The sequence below is a fragment of the Eulemur rufifrons genome, chromosome 20, assembly GCF_041146395.1.
Source record: "Eulemur rufifrons isolate Redbay chromosome 20, OSU_ERuf_1, whole genome shotgun sequence".
In the NCBI taxonomy this organism is placed as follows: Eukaryota; Metazoa; Chordata; class Mammalia; order Primates; family Lemuridae; genus Eulemur; species Eulemur rufifrons.
In genome coordinates, this window is record NC_091002.1 from 6,565,482 (window position 1) to 6,584,179 (window position 18,698).

At 51.5% G+C, this 18,698-nt stretch overlaps 1 protein-coding gene across 1 annotated transcript in view; it reads right to left on the minus strand.

Annotated features, from left to right (window-relative positions):
* The window catches only part of ZFYVE28 (zinc finger FYVE-type containing 28), a 116,475-nt gene extending 100,892 nt beyond the window's left edge, over positions 1 to 15,583 (minus strand). Inside the window, exon 1 of the mRNA XM_069496013.1 lies at positions 15,210 to 15,583. Within this exon, the coding sequence (XP_069352114.1) occupies positions 15,210 to 15,248 (39 nt within the window). The 5' untranslated portion in view covers positions 15,249 to 15,583. The remainder of the gene's footprint in view (positions 1 to 15,209) is intronic.
* Positions 15,584 to 18,698: the final 3,115 nt, after the last annotated feature.

Here is an 18,698-nt window from a genome sequence, read left to right on the forward strand (position 1 = left end):
CAAGCATGGCTGGGACTGCCCCCACCAAGGGACACCACCCCCACCACCCAACAGAGCAGAAAGAGGCCAAAGGGCTGTCTCCTGCAGCCTCTGCTTAGCAATAGTCACCAAAACTCCTCAAGGGTCAGCCAGAGCCGAATGAAGCAGAACAGGCAGAAATAGCAAAAACTGGCAAAAAAAATCCTCGAGCCAGGGCTGTTCAAGAGGAAACAGCTCCAGCATCATGATTTGAGAAGTAGATCTGCAAAGCCTGTCAGAAGGTGGCCCACAGGAAGACAGCTATGAAGCAACAGAGAAAAGGGAGAAAGCAGGCGGAATGCGTCAAACAGTCACGGAACAACACTATTTAAGATAACGTCAATAAAAAGGATTAGAAGTGAATGTTAAAAATTATAGCAGTAAAGTATTAAGTTTATGGTGCATTTCATCTCTATTTACCAATATCTAATGAAATACCAATTCCATACTTTAAGCTCATTCTACTTTCAATCAGCCTTTCGTTATATAAAAATCAGGTCAGGTCCCTGAGCGGTCCCTGTAGGTCCAGGCCTGCCCCTCCAGCAAGGCCCCTCCACCTAGCTCAGACCTCACTGCCCTGACCAGCCCAGTCAGCTAACACCCGCGTGGTCTTCACAGGACCCCTCATCTATCCAGCACTCTCAGAAACGGGATCCCCACTTGGCATCCTCCACGAGGCTGGCATGTCGTTACCCTGTTTGAGGAAAGTTGAAATACACTGCTGACCCCTGTGACTCCTCCAGGCACAGAACAAAGCAAGTCCTTTCCCTGCAGCTGCTGGGTGGCCCAGCGTGGCCCAGGACTGCATGCAGCCCCAGCTGCTTTCTCCTCCTTAGCCACCAAGGCTGCCCCGGCCCCAGCTCCTAAGAGATGGCCCCACACCCCAGGGCTGCGGCCCAGGAGGGAATGAGCCTCTCCCCCAACACCAGGCCTGCAGAGGGATCTGAGATAGGCAAAGGATTTGGGGGACTGAGGGACTTTGTTACTGCCCTTTGAGTGGGGGTATGGGAGCTGTGTGGGACCTCCTATTGAGAGAAAGACATAGTCACAGAGAAGAGTGTCAACACATGCAATAAGGACCCTTCTAGAATTCACAGAACACAGCTCCAGCCAGTCCTGGGGCATGGGGGGAGGACACAGACCCACCTTGGAAGACCTTCCCAGACCTGTAGTCTCGAGGAGTCTATCTTGGTTTACAAGCACAAGAGAAGTGGGGAGTCCTCGGCCGGGCGTGGTGGCTCACGCCTGTAATCCTAGCCCTCTGGGAGGCCGAGGCGGGTGGATCGCTTGAGGTCAGGAGTTCGAGACCAGCCTGAGCAAGAGCGAGACCCCGTCTCTACTAAAAAAAATAGAAAGAAATTATCTGGCCAACTAAAACATACATAGAAAAAATTAGCTGGGCATGGTGGCGCATGCCTGAAGTCCCAGCTACTCGGGAGGCTGAGGCAGGAGGATCGCTTAAGCCCAGGAGTTTGAGGTTGCTGTGAGCTAGGCTGATGCCACGGCACTCACTCTAGCCTGGGCAACAAAGCAAGACTCTGTCTCAAAAAAAAAAAAAAAAAAAAAAGAAGTGGGGAGTCCTATCAGAACACCCCACTCACAAGGACCGGGAGGCCCAAAGCCATGGCACATGGCCAGGTGACCACAGATTCCCCCTGGGCACCACACAGCACACACAGACCCCACCCTCCTCCACAACCCTCCTTCCGTTTGTCGAGAATCACACAGGGAAAACAGCCAGCAGTTCCTCAAAGAGTTAGACATGAAGTGACCACACGACATAGCAATTCCACTCCTGGCAATTTCCCTAAGAGAATGAAGAAAAACATCCACACAAAGACTTGTACAAATGTTCATGGCAGCATTATTCATAATAGCCAAAAAATAAAAACAACCCAAATGTCCACCAACAAGTGAATGGATAAAGAAAAGGTGGTCTATCCACATGATGGAATATTATTCAGCCATAAAAATGAAATCTGACACATGCTACGACATGAATAAAACCAGAAAGTGAAAGAAGCCAGACACAAAAGGCCCCATAGTGTAGGATTCCTTTCATATAAAATGTCCAGAATAGGCAAATCCACAGACAGAAAGCAGATGAGAGGTTACTAGGGGCTGGGAGAAAGGGAGTGGGCAGTGATTGCATAATGGATACAGATGTCTACATGGGATCATGAAAAAGTTTTGAAACTAGAGAAAGCTGATGGTTGCAGAACATTGTGAATACATTAAACATCACTGAATTGCTCACTTTAAAATAGTTAACTGTATGTTCTATGAATTTCTCTTCAATTTCCTAAAGACTAAAATAATATATATTTATATATATGTGTGTGTATATATATATATATATATATATATGGTAACAACAAAAAAGAACCATAACAAGCCCCGTCAACAAGCAGAATTTGTGCCCGAGGTGAGCCCCAGATACCTCCAGATTGGTGGCCCTGGGGAGAGAGGTGCTGGGCCATGGGCACAGGTCCCAGCCGAGTCTGGGTCCTTCTGGGGAGAAGCCACATGGCTTCCCACTGTCTCACGCACAGTGCTGTGAAGGGAAGGTGGATGACGTTACCCATGTGGCACTGCCACCTACTTTTCAGTCTTCTCCCCATGGTGAGTGTCCAGGCAGGGCTTCCAACCCAACAGTCCTTAGCTGTTCTAGAATAGCCCGGAGCACACCAATTGGACCAAGTTTGATAAGACAAATGGGACGTCCTCAGAGTTCAAACCCTGTGGGAGGCTGCGTACCGACCATCAATCAGTCTATTGATAGGTGAACACAGCATCCTTGCATTTTCCCGTCATTCACTGGTGACCTTGGGTGTGAGGCTAAGCAGGATGGGGTGTGGGGTCTGAGGAGTCCCTGGAAATGTGCCCCCCGCCCCAGCCACATGGCTGAGCTGTAACTTTGGGTGGGCTGGGTCAGGCTCTGAGATCCACAGGCCCAGGGAAGCCCCATAGGTCTTGGTCAGAGGGAGGGGCCAGTGCCTAGAAGCACAGTCCCACCGCCCACTGTCCCTGAGACCCATTGACTTGGAGGGGTAAGGAGGGGACCAGAGAGTGCTGACCACCAGGGCTGGCCAGCAGGGCTCACAGACAGTCACAGACCCTCAGGGATCTCTTGGTTCTTTCAACATAATTTCAAAACATCCACTGGGAAGAGCTGCCAGAGATCTCGTTCAACTGTGATTGGGGCTTGAAAAAGAGGGACAGTGGGGCCAGGAGCCACCAGCGTGCAGGAGGCTTGGCCAACTCACTAGTTATTCATTTTATGTCTGTTATCCTAGTGTTTACCTTGTGCTAAGTCACACTCTTAACTCATGATCTGAAGTCAGCCACCATCTTAAGCCTCATCCCACACCATCAAAGACCTCAGAACCAACTCTGACCACTCCAGCAATACCTTCAGGTATTTCCACTCACCTGTCTTTGAGGCCATTCCTGCAGGGGAGTAACTTTTTGCTGTGGACTCCACTGATTCCCACCACTCCGTGCAGTGGCTGCAATTTCCATCTGCCCACAAACTTGCTGACTTCTTTGCCCACCATCGCTTCTTCCCTCCCACTCCTTCCTTCTGACTTCGATCTTCCTTTTGGAGTACATTTCCCAGTACTTCTTCAGCAAGGATTTGGGGGCGGTTACTTTTTTGTCTTCATCTAAAACTGTCTTCCATTTTGCCCTCCTCTGCAAATGATAGCTTAGCCAAACCACAACCGTGCTTTGAGTCTGCTCCACAGTCCCCTGACCTCGAGCCTCAGCCAGGCCCGATGTCATCCCCGCGAGGCTGTAGCCTTTTCCCTCGGCCCCTGAGATGCTGTGTTCTGCAGTTTCACGCTGATGTGTCCAGCTGCACCATTGATCCCATTTAGAACTTGGGCTTACTGAATTCAATCATTCCACTCAGGAAAATTCTCAGCCATGAGCTAAAAACAACCTCTTCTTTCTCTCTGCTCTCTCCTCAAGTCCCGTTAGATGCACCTTGAACTTTTTCATCCATCCTCTGTGTCTCAGAACCTCTCACAATTCTGCTTTTTCTCCCTGTGCTGCATGCCAGGAGATCTCAAATCCACCTTCCAGATCACCAATTCCCCCTTCAGCTGTCTAACCCGTTCACTGGGACGGCTTTTGTTTTGTTTTTTAATTCAGTGACTATCTTTTTCATTTCTGGAAATTCCATTTCTCTCTTGTTTAAAAGAGGTCTTGGGTTCGCCTTGTGGTTTCCGTCCTCCTGTCTCTTGGACTGGTTTAAGCTCACGCACCTTAGAGTTGCTCTATCACTTTGGTTCCTATTACCCTGTTGTTTGCTGATCCTTACTTGGAGAAAACCACTTTCTCATGCGTTTTGTAACTTTTGCTGTAAACTCCACTTAAGGTGCAGCAGGAGGGCTCCTCCAGAACAGTTGAGTTTTATTCTACCAGGCACGCCAACCTGGAGTGCAGCGGACTGCAGAACTTTCCTAGGTCCCTGTCACCTCCGGCAGAGCTTCATGTCTGACAGTCCCTCCCACCCGCCCCCAGCTGGAGATAAAGGCCTCATCCAGCCCCGTACTAACATGACCCTTCCCCCCACCATGCGTCAGGCCCTGGGCCACCGCCATGAGCATCAAGGCGGGATAAAGCCTTCCAAATCAGGGCTGCAGCACATGCCCTTTGAGATGTGACTTTGCTGCTCCCCCCACCGAGAAGCGAAGGTGACAGCCCCTCCCTAGAATAAGGGCTGGCCATATGGATGGTGCGGAGGTGACTCCGTGTAACTGGACCATAAGCACCCTGCCACCTCTGCTCAGCACCGTCAAATAAAGTCTTGACTCAGCCTGCCCGAGGACTAGAGAACATGCAGAGCAACTCAACCGACACCAACAGCGCACGCCCAGTGGGTTGCGAGGTCCCCCAATCCGCTAGCCCCGCCGAGCCCCGCCCAGCTGGAGCCCCACCCCCGACCCCGCCCAGCTGGAGCCCCACCCCCGACCCCGCCCAGCGGACGCCCAACTGAATCAATCGTGGGCAAGTGCGAGGCGGTGATGGTCTAAAGCTCTCAGTCCTGAGTGGTTTCTAAGTGTACCCTCCCATGCTCTCAGCTTTAGGTTTTGGTTCCCTCATTTCTAGCGCAGAAGGGTTACGCCTTCTCTCTTGTCTGCTTAGTACTTTTGAAAATGATTTTGTGCCTTTTATCCAACATTTCTGGGAACCTGCAGCGGGGCGGTTGGCCTTCGCCCTCTCTCTGTCTGGGTCTGTGAGGCGGAAACCGCTCGGCCACCTTTCAGCCTCCACGTGGACGCTGCACCGGCACCTCAAACTCCCCACCAGCTCCTCCCCGAGTATCCCATTCCCCACCAGCACTCCCTCACCCTCCCCTTCCCCACCCGCCCCCCAGTCCTGCCCAGGCCCGGGTCCATCCACTTTTTCCCTCCAGAGTCACCGGGTGCCTCTTCTCGCTAGACTTACCTCGCCCCTCCCCCAGAGGGGCTGGAGGGGGCCCCCCAACAGCAGAGGTGACCCCATCATGCCCCCGCCTTCCTCGCCTATGACCCATACCCAGCCCATCCCCCAACCCCACCTGCAGCGACTCCACCGCCTTCCCGGTACCCCAAGTGCACAGAGCACCCCCCCCCATTCACAGCCACATCTTAGCGGTACCCTCCGCCCTCACTCTGCTGACCCCCAGTCTGCTGCCCGCTGTCTGTCCCTCCGACCCTTGGCAAAGGCCCCGCCCCAGCCCTGCAAAGGCACACAGGACCTGTGAGCCCCGGGTTTGGAAGAGGCTGGTTTTAGAAAGTTGGTGGAATTAACCAACAATGATCAATCCGAGACCCAGAATTCCTTCACCGCTGTCTTCTAGAATCTCCAGGACAAAGGCCCTGGCAGCAGCCCAGGTGGCAGGAGAGGCCCAGCAGGAGTGTGAGGCTCCCTCTTCAAGGGAGGAAGATGCCCAGCAGGGTGGCTCTTGTCGGTGGGGCTGGGCTGGCCAGTGGCTTCCAAAGAGCCTTGAGTCAGCTGCCAGGCCCCAGAGTGCCAAAGGCCTTTCTGCTCAGGTGCAAAATGTCTTTTCCCTTGACCTTTTCCTTTAACCTCCAAAAAGTGCTACAATTTCTTTTTTTTTTTTTTTAATGAGGTGAAATCCACATAACATATAATCATCCATTTTAAAGTGTACAATTCATTGGCATTTGCTGCATTCACAATGTTGTCCAACTCTCACCTCTCTGTAGTGTCAAAACCTTTTCATCACCCCAAAAGAAAACCCCATACCCTCTGAGTAATCACTGCTCCTTCCCACCCCACCCTCTGGCAACCACCAACCTGGTTTCTGTCTCAATGGATCTGCCTCTTCTGGACATTTTACATAAGCCCCTGCTGCCCTGTCAGAGGCTCCCAGCCATGGCACTCAACAAAGATGTGGCTTCTTGTGACTGGCTTCTTTGAGGATAATGCTTTCAAGGCTCATCTGTGTTGTAGCATGTCTCAGAATGTCCTTCCTTTTTAGGGCTGAATAATATTCCATTATATGGCTTGACCACATTTTGTTCATCTATTCATCTTTTGATGGACATTTGGGTTGTTTGCTCCTTTGCCCTACTATGAATAGAGCTGCCAGGAACACAGGTGTACAATTCTTAAATGTAGCTTACATTAAAGTATTCAATTTTGTTTTCAGACATCTTTTATAATCACAATAGCCCTAAAAATAATTGGAAACATTCTCAAAAACTGAAATCCAAAGAAAAGAATTAAGGACACCACCCTGTATGGGATGTGTTAGCCCAGTCAACCTGAGAAGCCAGTGTAAAACACCACCCCTCTGGCTGGGAGAAGTCAGGGGGCAGCTCAGGGGAGCAAAACGCCACCCACAGCAGACTTAAAGGCCATCCATGCAGCACTGGGACCCCTCCGCACCTCAGCTGTGATGGGAACCCCACTTGAAGTGCCCCTACTCCTCCCACCCCCATCCAGCAGGAAAACAATGAGAAATGGAAGAGCTTCAAAATACTTGAAGAAGGGAAAAAATCACTCCATTCATCTTATCCAACTATTCTACATAAATTACCATAATATCAAATGTTCTATTCTACTTCTACTTAATCTATTCAGACCAGTTTAAAAAAAAAAATCCATTCATTTTTGTCTTGCTCCTTCAAACACTTGAAGTGCCCATCAATATCTAAGTTTTTTTGCAATCCAACTGTGAAAAGTACAAAAGTAATCGTTTCACGAAATGGGGCTCCTGTAAAAACTGATGACAGGTACAGATCCTTCCTGCAGAAAATAAGACTGCCGGATCCATACATTTCAGCTCTGCGACCCAAGAGACCTGAGTTCAAATCCCAGCTCTGCCTCCTCCTGGCTGTGAAGATTTCAGCAAGTTAACCTGTCCTCTCTGAGACCTGATTTGTAAAACAGGGTGTATTAGGATAGTTTAAACATTAACTACCCTCAAAACCTCGGTGCCTTGGCCAACAGAAGTTTATCCCCCGCTCACTGAGCATGGGCGGTGGGATGGGAAAAGGGTGCATCCCAAGATCCCACGCTGTCATTTATGCCAGCACTCATCCCTGTCCCACCTCACACCATGGCCCTGGAGTCGTCTATTGGATCCTGTGCATGTAGCCAACAAACAGAGGACATAGGCCACAGGAGGATGGCATGAGAGGTTTGGGGGCCAGGCTGATATGGTGGGCCCCAATGCTGCCCACCCTGGCTGCAATTCAGCCCTGGCCCTGCCAACAACGGGCTGTAGAAGAGCACTCAGCAGTATCTCTGCCCCAGCAGGGTGCAGGGAGCAGCGGCAGCATTGGTACCATTCATCATTATGGTTACTTGTGCCCTGAGTCAGGGTCTGTTCCCAGCAACCAAGCACCTGGCACACCACCAGAAACAGAAGCTGAAAGGGTAGCAAGCACCTGTTGAGACACTTTCAATCTCAGAATGATCTAGTAGAAGCAACTGGAAGCCATGATGGCCTCTGGGAATCCTGGAAATACTGACATTAAACCCTAAATAACCAAACATTGGTCCTGTAATAAGCCCACACCCTCCTACCTACCTGTGAGTTCTGCTGGTATTGACAGCGGTCATTTGTTGAGCTATTACTATGAGCCTTTGACAGAGATGGTCTCAGAGGCTCTCAACAACTCCACAAGGCAGGTTCCATAATCCCCACCTCACAGCTAGGGAAATTGAGGCACAGGGCTGGGAGGGATGTTGGAGGATTCCCACCCAGGCACTGCAGCAGAAGCCCCTGCTGCCTTGTCAGAGGCTCCTAGCCATGGCACTCAACAAAGACCTAAGACAATTAGGCCTGGCGCCTTGGCACACGCCTATAATCCTAGCACTCTGGGAGGCCGAGGCGGGTGGATCGTTTGAGCTCAGGAGTTCGAGACCAGCTTGAGCAAAAGCCAGACCCCATCTCTACTAAAAATAGAAAGAAATTAGCTGGACAACTAAAAATATATAGAAAAAATTAGCCGGGCATGGTGGCGCATGCCCAGGCAACAGAGTGAGACTCTGTCTCAAAAAAAAAAAAAAAAAAAGACTTAAGACAATTAAAAAAAAATGGGGAGAAATACTTAAAACCCACAGCCTTCTAGGTATTTATTTTTCTTTAAATTGGGATCAGGGCCGGGCGCAGTGGCTCACGCTTGTAATCCTAGCACTCTGGGAGGCTGAGGTGGGCGGATCGTTTGAGCTCAGGAGTTCGAGACCAGCCTGAGCAAGAGCGAGACCCCATCTCTACTAAAAAAAAATAGAAAGAAATTATATGGACAGCTAAAAATATATAGAGAAAAAATTAGCCGGGCATGGTGGCGCATGCCTGTAGTCCCAGCTACTCGGGAGGCTGAGACAGGAGGATCCCTTGAGCTCAGGAGTTTGAGGTTGCTGTGAGCTAGGCTGACGCCACGGCACTCACTCTAGCCTGGGCAACAGAGTGAGACTCTGTCTCAAAAAAAAAATAAATAAAAAAAAAATAAAAAATAAAAAAAAAAAATAAATTGGGATCAGCTCGCCATTATTCACCTTTGCAGGGGCCCACAACACCCAACTTAAAAACTGTAGCTACGCAAGGCTGTCAACAAAACAAAACCACCACGTGGGCTCTTGGATGTACATTTTCACACATTTAAAGCAAGCATATCTGGTATTCTGGGAATTCTAGCTGGTTCAAACCTGGCACTAAAGCTGCTTAAATTACCCATCTCTCCTCTTAAGGTCGAATGAGATTACCCAAAAGGCTTCCCGTTTAGAGTGTGGGGCAGGTGCTGAGGCCCCTGGCTTCTCTCCCTCCCCCATGCGACCCACCCTGCTGGATACAAACATCAATTACACAGAGCTTCTGACTCCCTGCCCCTCACGCATTTAACAGAAACCCAACCACACACTTCCAGCAAACGGCGCTGCTCTGACTGGGCAGCGTGGAGCCCCAAGTGATGCGGCACAGAGGCTGATGCCCGCCTGTGTCTGCAGCTCAGCCCCTCCCTCACCCTGCAAACCGGGCTGGTACAGGGTGAGGCGCTAAGGCTCCGCTCCCCCACCATAACAGCATAAGCAGAAACCTCAGCAAAGCCTGGGAAGTAAGATGTGAGCTGCCCTCGGATAGCCATTTCCTGGGAGACCAGGGTGTAGTTCTACAGAGCCACCTTAAGAGGCAGATGGACCTCAGGCCCTCCACAGCCAGTTGACCACAGCCTGAGGTGCTGGTGCAGCCAGAGGGAGGCTCCCAGGAGGGATGGCCAGAGATGCACAGGGAGGGAGGAGCCCCAGGGCCTTCTGAACTCGGGAAGCACCTGCCTGACAGAGAGGGGTTTGCAGGGCCAGCCCCACTGCTGCAACCCTCCCAGGACTTCCCAGTCCAGCTCGGTACCAGGCACTCACCAGGAGAGGGAGGCCAGCCCTGGCACCGCCTGTGCAGCGTCCAGAACACTGACTTTCCAACAGCTCACCTTGGAGAGAAACATGCTACGCCAAGGACAACCACAGCCACAGCTGGGCACTTAAAGTTTATGGGCTGAAAGAAACTAATCAATTAGCAGCCTGGCTAGAAGTGAACACTCAAATCCCAAACACCTAAAAGAGTCTCTATGCCTGGCACGAAGCACTGACATAGTACTACAGGGACAGCAGCTCGTTTGCCAGGTGAAGGAGAGTGGGGAAATCAAGGCACGTGCTGGTGGCCGCCTTCTCACAGGTCACACTCCTGTCCAGACCCCAGGGCAGACAGGACCCAGGTTGTGAGAAGACCACACATCTCACCTGCCTCCACCAAGACCCCCCCATAGGGCTCCAAGCCTCAGGTTTGCTGGTACCAGGGCTGTATGTTTGTCATCTGTGTCATCACCCCTCACCCTCGGCCACCATTGGGAAGCCCTGAAAGGAAGACTGAGCTACACCTCATCTATGCACATTGGGGGCTGGACAGATACAAACCCAGGACTTTGCCCACGACCCTGCCCTGGGACCTGCCCCCACTGCACTTCCAGAGTGCCACCCCCATCAGCAAAGTGGTCAGGGTACAGGAGGCTGACAACCAACAAGCAGCTCCACTCAAGGGCCGGTGGCTCGGTGGGCCAGGACTCTGGAAACCCAGAGGGACCCTGGGTGTGGATCTAGACCCCCTGGGTTAACTCAACAGCCAAAGACAGGCAGTCCCATGCTTAGCCCTGCTTAGTCCTGCCAGGTTTCCACAAAACACACTGTTGGGGGTTGGCACTGACTTTACAAAGCTTGACAGGCTCTCCTTTTATTGAGCACATGTACCCAGCAAGTCACTCAGACTTCTCTCGGCAAAGGCCACTTCATCTCCAATCTGAACCCAGAATATTTATAGAAAGTTGCCAGATAAACATCACTCAGTAAAGCAGATTTAGAAGGAATGTTCCCCTATAAAGAAGGGGAAAAGGAAGGTTAGTAGCCCCCACCTCCAGAAGAGGTTTAGGGGTGCAGAGGAGAGCACTCTTGTCAGGGTACATGGCTGAGCATGGTGACCAGTCAGAACAAAGCTAACCTCCTCCACCCGGCCAGCATAACCCACCCAAGGATCAATTTCTCCTCAAAGATGGAAAACACAGGCTGAGTGCGGTGGCTCATGCCTGTAATCCTAGCACTCTGGGAGGCCGAGGCAGGAGGATCGTTTGAGCTCAGGAGTTCAAGACCAGCCTGAGCAAGAGCGAGACCCCAACTCTACTAAAAATAGAAAGAAATTAGCTGGACAGCTAAAAATATATATAGAAAAATTAGCCAGGCATGGTGCCACATGCCTGTAGTCCCAGCTACTCAGGAGGCTGAGGCAGGAGGATTGCTTGAGCCCAGGAGTTTGAGGTTGCTGTGAGCTAGGATGATGCCACGGCATTCTAGCCTGGGCAATAGAGTGACACTGTGTCTCAAAAAAAAAAAAAAGATGGAAAACACAGATTCATCCCAGATGATCCTTAACATGCTCTTTGATGATGGCCAAGAAATCCTGGCCGGGTCCAGGTCGCGGGCCCCTTCTCCCATGCCAGGATTTATCCCCTTCTGGTGACCAGGGATCTCCAGCCAGGACAATCAAAAGGAACTTATAACCAAGCAAGAAACATAAGCTCTGATACTTTTGTCTCAAATGAGGACACCAGCTATGCTAAAATGGTTCACCTTTTAAAACATCAACTCTTTCTTGGAAAGGCTTTATCCTAAAGAAAAGCAAAAAAAATATTTCACCAATATCAAAAAAGGACAGGCTAAAAAGTTTTCCTGCACACTGCCTTTTCCATGTAGTGTTCAAAGTCAAGATAATATAAAACCTGAACACTTTACATAAAGAAAAATCATACTGGTCTTTAAAAGACGAATTTAAAGAAAATAATAATAATTTGCAAATGTCACTTTAATGTTAAACTATTGTATTCCTCATGAGGTATTTTTTTACTCAACTTAAGCAGTTATTAATGATTCATATATCAAAATTTTAAGGGTCATATAGGAATATTTTTAAGCATTTCCAATTTCTTTTTAGAACTATAGGAATAATAAATAATATCTTTATTTCAGAATATTTTCCACTACATCACAATGAACAAGAAGCTCAGTGTTCAGTTTTAAACCAAAGGAGGGGCCAGGCATGATGGCTCATGCCTGTAATTCCAGCAATGTGGGAGGATCACTTGAGCCCAGGAGTTTCACACCAGCCTGGGCAAGGCAGCAAGATCCCATCTCTACAAAAAATACAAAAATTAGCTGAGCATGGTGTCTGCACCTGAAGTCCCAGCTACATCAGAGACTGAGGCAGGAGGATCGATTGAGGACAGGAGTTTGAGGTTGCAGGGAGCTATGATGATGTAACTACACTCTAGCTTGGGCAACAGAGCAAGGCCCTGTCTCAAAAAAAAAAAAAGAAAAACAACAACAACAACAAAAAAGCAGGGATTAAATTAAAAAGGAAATTTGAATTGTATATCTATCTAAATACAAAAGTGAAAACAGCATCCTAATGCAGGCAACAATATTACCCAGAGTCATCCTTTTACAGCTAACATTTAACATTTCAACTCTTCCAGGCCCAGAATCTTCCCAGAACTGACTTTGTGCTTACTTGTGCCAAAATGTGTTAAATTAGTAAGGAAAAGCATAAAATTTAATTCATAATCCAAGACAAAAATCTGAACTTTGGTTTAAAAAATGAAAAGCTATTAGCTGATATACCATACTCTAATCCTTCAAACAAGCAAGATATGTAACCCCAAAGACAAATCCCAAACAAAAACAGCCTAAGTTCAGACTGAGTACAGGGCACTAGCTCCCAGCAAACTCCGTGGCCAGAAACAGAGATCTGAAACCAAGCCATGTCTCAAGTCCAGGGCTCAGGAACTAATATCAGACAGCAAGATAAGGCATGATAACAAATAAAAGGATAGGTCTGAACTAAACAGTATTCCCTCCCTTCTCCTAAAGCACACAGCTCTGGGCCTAATCACCAGGATTGGTTAATTCACCAACTCTCCCCTTTGCCCTTGGCACCCCTGGAGCTTGCCTGGAAGGGCAGCTGCTCCATGAAGAGGGAAAGTTAGGGACACAATTCTTAACGCAGAGGCACAACCTCAAGGGTATCATTTTCCACTTTTAAAGTCTTTACCCTAAATTGAAACAGGCAAGGCCACTCTGAAATGATTCAGCTACTAATGAAATAGAAAGCCTGCAATTACTTTTCCTTCCCTTCCAACAATGTAAGAGGGTGATCCTGGAAATAGGCCTCTTCCACGTCCATGACTGGAAAGGGCATCCCGGAGGCCCCAAGCGCCCCTGACAAGTGTTTTCAGAGATACCAGAATGTTATTTGACCTAAGAGACATTTCCCTGTCTGCCTCTACCATTTGTCATTGAAAAAAAATAATGCTGCTGCCCACCCCCCAAAATGGCCTTTTGACAAGTAGACTTAGTTTTTCCTTAACTGGTGGCAGAAAGTCACTCAAATGAAAAGCCACTCCTTGTACAGATAGATATGCAGTGCGGAGGCCTCCACCCTCCCCGGCCGACCCATATAGCGACAGCAGGCAGGACTGAGAGCAGTCCTGGAGGGACTGCAGCAGGGAGCGCTGGGCGTAGAAGGCGGCCAAGGGCAGGCGAGGCCCCAACCACACCCAGTACCCGGAAGCACCAGGCTGGGAGACCGAGCAAGTAGCAGCTACCTGGCGGGGAGCGGGGAGCGGGGAGCAGGGAGCGCTGCTACATTGTGCACCAGGCAAGCCTGAGTCCTCCTGGGCCAGGCCAGGGCCAACAAGGGGCAGTCTGTAAGCCCCCAACCCAACACTCTCCAACCCCAAGTGGAACTCCCCCACCTCAAAGGCCACAAAACACGAGCCCTTCGGGGCCCTGAGCTCGCCCCGAAAACTCGGGTACTGGTCTTCCAAGCCGACCTGCTGCCTCTCGGGAATGCGCGTACAGGCGGCACAGACACTTAAGGAAACCCTCATGGGGAGCGATCACCGACCACAGAGGAGGGGGCTGGGGATGCCGCACCAGAAAAGTGGTCACCGCGGTGGAGGGAGGTCAGTTCCCTGAGTTGGTCAGCAGCACGGCGGCCTCGAATGTCCACGCTGCAGGAATGCGGTGGCCGGCCACTCTCCTGCCCTGGGTCGCCACGGTGGCCCCACCCCAGCCATGCCTTCCCCCAAGACCCCAAAGCCTGGGACATCCCGCTGCGCCAGCCCCCAGCGCGCAGCCCCCAGACACCCATTGTGCCCCCAGGACCCTGCACCTGGGCCCCAAGCACCGCCGCGCCTCGACCCTGCACAGCGCACCCGGCCCTGGTCCGGCCACGGTGAACACGAGCCCCAGGAAGGCGGCAGGGACGCAGCGCCCGCAGTGCGACTGGCGCACCCGCCGAGGCGCAGGGCGCGCAGCCGGGACCCCGACCCCGCGGCGCTAGGAGGGCTGGCGGCGCCGGTGGGGAGCCGCACCCCCGGCGGCACGGAGGCTGCTGGCCCAGGAGCGCTCCCCCGCGGGCCGGGTGCCGGGCGGAAGACCTGTCCTGGATTCGAGAGGACGCGGGTGGGGAGGAGATAAGGATGGGGACATGAACTAGGCTGAGGTGTGGAACAAGCCAGGTTCAGGAAGGGAGGGCTCTGGCAGTGGCATGAGGATCCTCTTCGGACACCGGGAAGGAGGGGTCTGTCCGGGACCCCGGACTGGGAAATGGGGGTTCCCTCCAGAACCTGGGGAAGTGGGGGGAGGGTCTATTCTGGAGTGTGAAGGGAGCTGGGGAGGTCCACTCCCGGCCCAGGATAATGGGGGAGGGGAGTGGGCAGGAGGGGAATGAGGAAGGCATCCTCGATGTAGGGAGGGGGACCATGAAGTAGTGGAGAGGGGGCCCACGAGGGGCAAGAGGGGACCATCCAGGACAGGGATGAGGAGGAGCCGGGCCCGTTCTGGCCCCAGGCATTGGGAGAGAGAAAGTGCGCCCAAGAGTAAGAGCATGAGGATGAGTCTTGGACCAGGGCTGGGGGCGTGGGGGTCGGACCCGCCCCAAGGGTAGGGGGACGAAGGTCTGTCCAAGACGCGGAGTAAAGGGAAGAGGAGTCGGACGGCACGAAAGAGGGCTCTTCATGCACAGGTAAAGGGGGGGCTGTCTCCGCAAGGGGACCGGCAGGAGGTCAGTACGGGGGACGAGGGGACAGCGATGCGGGGGGGTGTCCAAGCCCAGGGCGGGGGCCGCTCACCTTGGGTTTATACAGCCACTTTCGGAACCTGTTCATCATCGCCGTGCCGGCCCCGGCCGGGCTCCGGCCGGCCTCTGCCCTCAGCAGCGCTGCGGCCGGGCCCGGCTGCAGCGCGGGACGAACGCCGAGGGAGGACCGAGCCGGGGCCCCCGCGCAGTCCCGGGGCGGCTGGGCTCGAGCGGAGCCTGGAACGCCAGCAGGCAACGGGTATGTGTGCGGGGTAGGTGCGCGGCAGGGAGGATGCTCGGCAAGCGGCGCTAGGGAGAACCCTCAGAACCGCGGGCGGCGCGCGGGCGCACGGGCTGGCCGACAGGCGCAGCTCGGGGGCGCGCGGCTCCTCGCGGCTCGCTGGCACCCCGCGCCTCCGTGGTCACAGCCGCCCCACGCCGCACATGCGCTAAGGGCGCCGCGAACCCCCGACCCGCCAAGAACCGCGGGCGGGGCGGACCGGAGGAGGCTGCCCAATCCCCGCGCCCGCGCCGTGCCCCGCGAGCCCAAGAGACTACAAGTCCCGATGGACATTGCGGGAGACGGCACCCTGGGAGCGGCGCCCTTCGCCGGGCGGCGGGCGGTGTGCATTATGGGGGTTGTAGTCTTCCCACCGACGGCGCCGGAGCGTGCAGCAGGTTGCTAGGTTACGACGCCCAAACGAAGCCCCAGCCGCTTCCGCCCTCTTCCCGAGTGGCTGCCGGAGTCTTGGCGCACCTAGAGTGAAGAGGGGGACCGGCTGCGGTTGCCAAGATAACTGCGGGGCAGGTGGAGGCGCGAAGGACAGTTCGGCGGTCCGCAGCGCCCGCGGAGCTGTCAGACAGGTACGGGGTACAGGTACTGGGCACGGGTACAGGTGCGGAACGGGGGATCCAGAGGGAGGAGGGCGAGGCACGCTGCCCACTTCATCAGCATCTTCTCACCGACAACTTTTCGTTATCTGCAGACCAGTTCTCATCTCCTTGCTTCTCATCTTGCTTTCGTTAACCACCTTTTTGGTCTTCTTCCTTGTTCCCTGATTAAAGTTAACGGTGCTTCTTTTTTTATCGCCACAATAAACGGTGCTTTTTAAAAAGATTTTCGGCCGCACTCACTACTTTCCCCAAGGGTGCCCTAATTTGGATCTATAAAAATGCTCACCAAACTCTGAGTATCTATTATGTGCCAAGCAGAAAAACAAATATGTGGTCTCACTTAAAATTCCCATTTAGAGCTGAAGAAACTGAGGCACAAAGAGGCCGACGTGTCCTGACTGTAGTGGGTGGATCCAGGTCAGTGGCAGGTGTGCCTGCCTCCAACAGCGTGCTCTTCTCTGGCGTGCTCTGGAATGTGCAGATTTAAGACAGGAGAGAGAAGTAACGTCTTCCTTGGTATAGAATTCAGAAGCTCTCCCACTCCTTTTCATCACTTGCCCAATGTCCTGGTGCTCAGATGGTTCCATGCACTCCCTGACCACTCTAGGCTGTTAAACTCAATGTGAGTCTAGGCATGGTGGCATCTGAGATTTCCCTTATGTGGTGATAATAGTCCGTGTTTATTTTTGGCACCTGATTTTCCCTGCTCCCCTTTAGCTACCACCCAGTCACTGCTCCCTAAAGAGGAAAATCCCCCAGAGTTGCCCTTTATCTCTAATTCCTTTCCACCTGTTCTTTCTTGAACCTACACCAATCAGATTTTCACCCAACCACTCTTTTGAAGCTCTTTATCAAAGTCTTCCTTGACGCTGATGTTGTTAAATCCAATGATCAAGCTTAGCTCTCATCTCCCCCTTGAACCATCAGCAGCAGGTTACCAGCTCCGTGTGCTCACTTGGCTGGAGCAGATCACACTCCACTTCTCTTTCTCCCCCTGACCACCCATCGTCAGTCTCCTTGGCTGGGTGCTTCCTCTGCCCCCCGACCTCCCCACACTGGGGACCCAGACTCAGTTCTTGGAGGCTACTCTATCCAACCCCTCACTGGGTGATTTCCTGCAGTCACATGGTTTTATAAACAACCATTTTCTCACCAGCCTTTCCAGATCTTATGTCTCCAGCCTGAACCTGCAACTCCAGGTCTGTTTATCTGTTTTTCACCATTTAGACATCTAACAGATCACCTCAAATTTGACTGAGTCTCCAAAACTGTACTCTCAGTGCCACGCTATAAAACCTGATCCTCCCAAAGCTACCATTTCCTCAGCACAAGAACTCCAAGTAGAGACTCGCTGGACTTGTCCAGTGAGTGAATGATTGTTCTCTGTGGGTCTGTCCTTGGCCAACTCCAAAGCCTGGGGCTGCTGCTGCTCAGAGGCTCCCTTCCTATGCTTCATGGTTTGAAATCGTGCTCCAGATGAAGGCTGACCTCATGAAAGTGGGTATATCAGTTAGGATTAGGTATCAGCTGCATGTAATGAGAAATCCTAACATCATAGTGGTCCAAACAAGAAGATTATTCATGTTTACATGAAAGAAGTCCATGGGGAGGCAATCCTAGTTGGTATGGCAGCCCCAACATTATCAGGGATCAGATTTTCTAGCTGCCATCCTTACCATGTTTCCTCATGACCCAGGGTGGCTGCCCAGGTTCCTGCTCTCACCTCCTAAGCCAAGGCACCAGGTGGAAAAGAGCAGAAGGAAGGTGTGCCCCTCCCATTCAGGGAGACTTTCCAGAAGTCTCACACTCTTCCACTTCTTGATTGTGGAAGAACTTAGCCACATGACCACACCCAGATACCAGGGAGATTAGGAAATGTCATCCTTCAGTTGGGCAGCAATAGGCCCAACTAAAAAAATCAGAGTTTTGTTACCTGGGAGGAAAGGGAGAGTAGAGATTGAAAAGCAGCTAGCAAAATCTGCCTCACACGGCTGTGCTTCAAGCACAAGCTATAGGGGCATGACTTGGCAGCAATCCTTAGGAGACTAGCTTTAATCATGGGAAAAGAATGTATCTTAATTAACATACATCTGGGATCTTATGTAAATGAGGCCTCTCTAGTGGTTGAGAGTTTTGACCTTGTGTCTGCTGGAATGTAAACCTCCTCAGAAATCTCATTTCTATCTAGAAAGGATTCACTAAGAAAAGGAGAAGCTTTGGTCCAGCCTACCAAGTTGCCTTAAATATGAGACAGTCAAGTCCTGATTAGTGGAATTAAAATCAATACGAGAAAAAAAAATCCATAAGCTCAGGAATTAAATCACACTTCACACATAGATGGTTTTTCACCATTAAAATAAAGCTAAAGCCGGGTTCAATGGTGCATCCCCATAGTCCCAGCTACTTGGGAGGCTGAAGCAGGAGGATTGCTGGATCCCAGGAGTTTGAATCCAGCCTGGGCAACATACCAAGACTCTTGTCTCTATAAAAAATAAAATAAAGCTGAGAATGAATGGAAGAATGAATGAATACAGCTGAAGTGCTAAAAGCATCAGAATTGGATGAACTTTAATACCTGTTTCCTACCCAAAGATGGGATTGCTTTGAAGAAGTTCACAGCACAATTCCAGGGGGATTCAGAATTGGA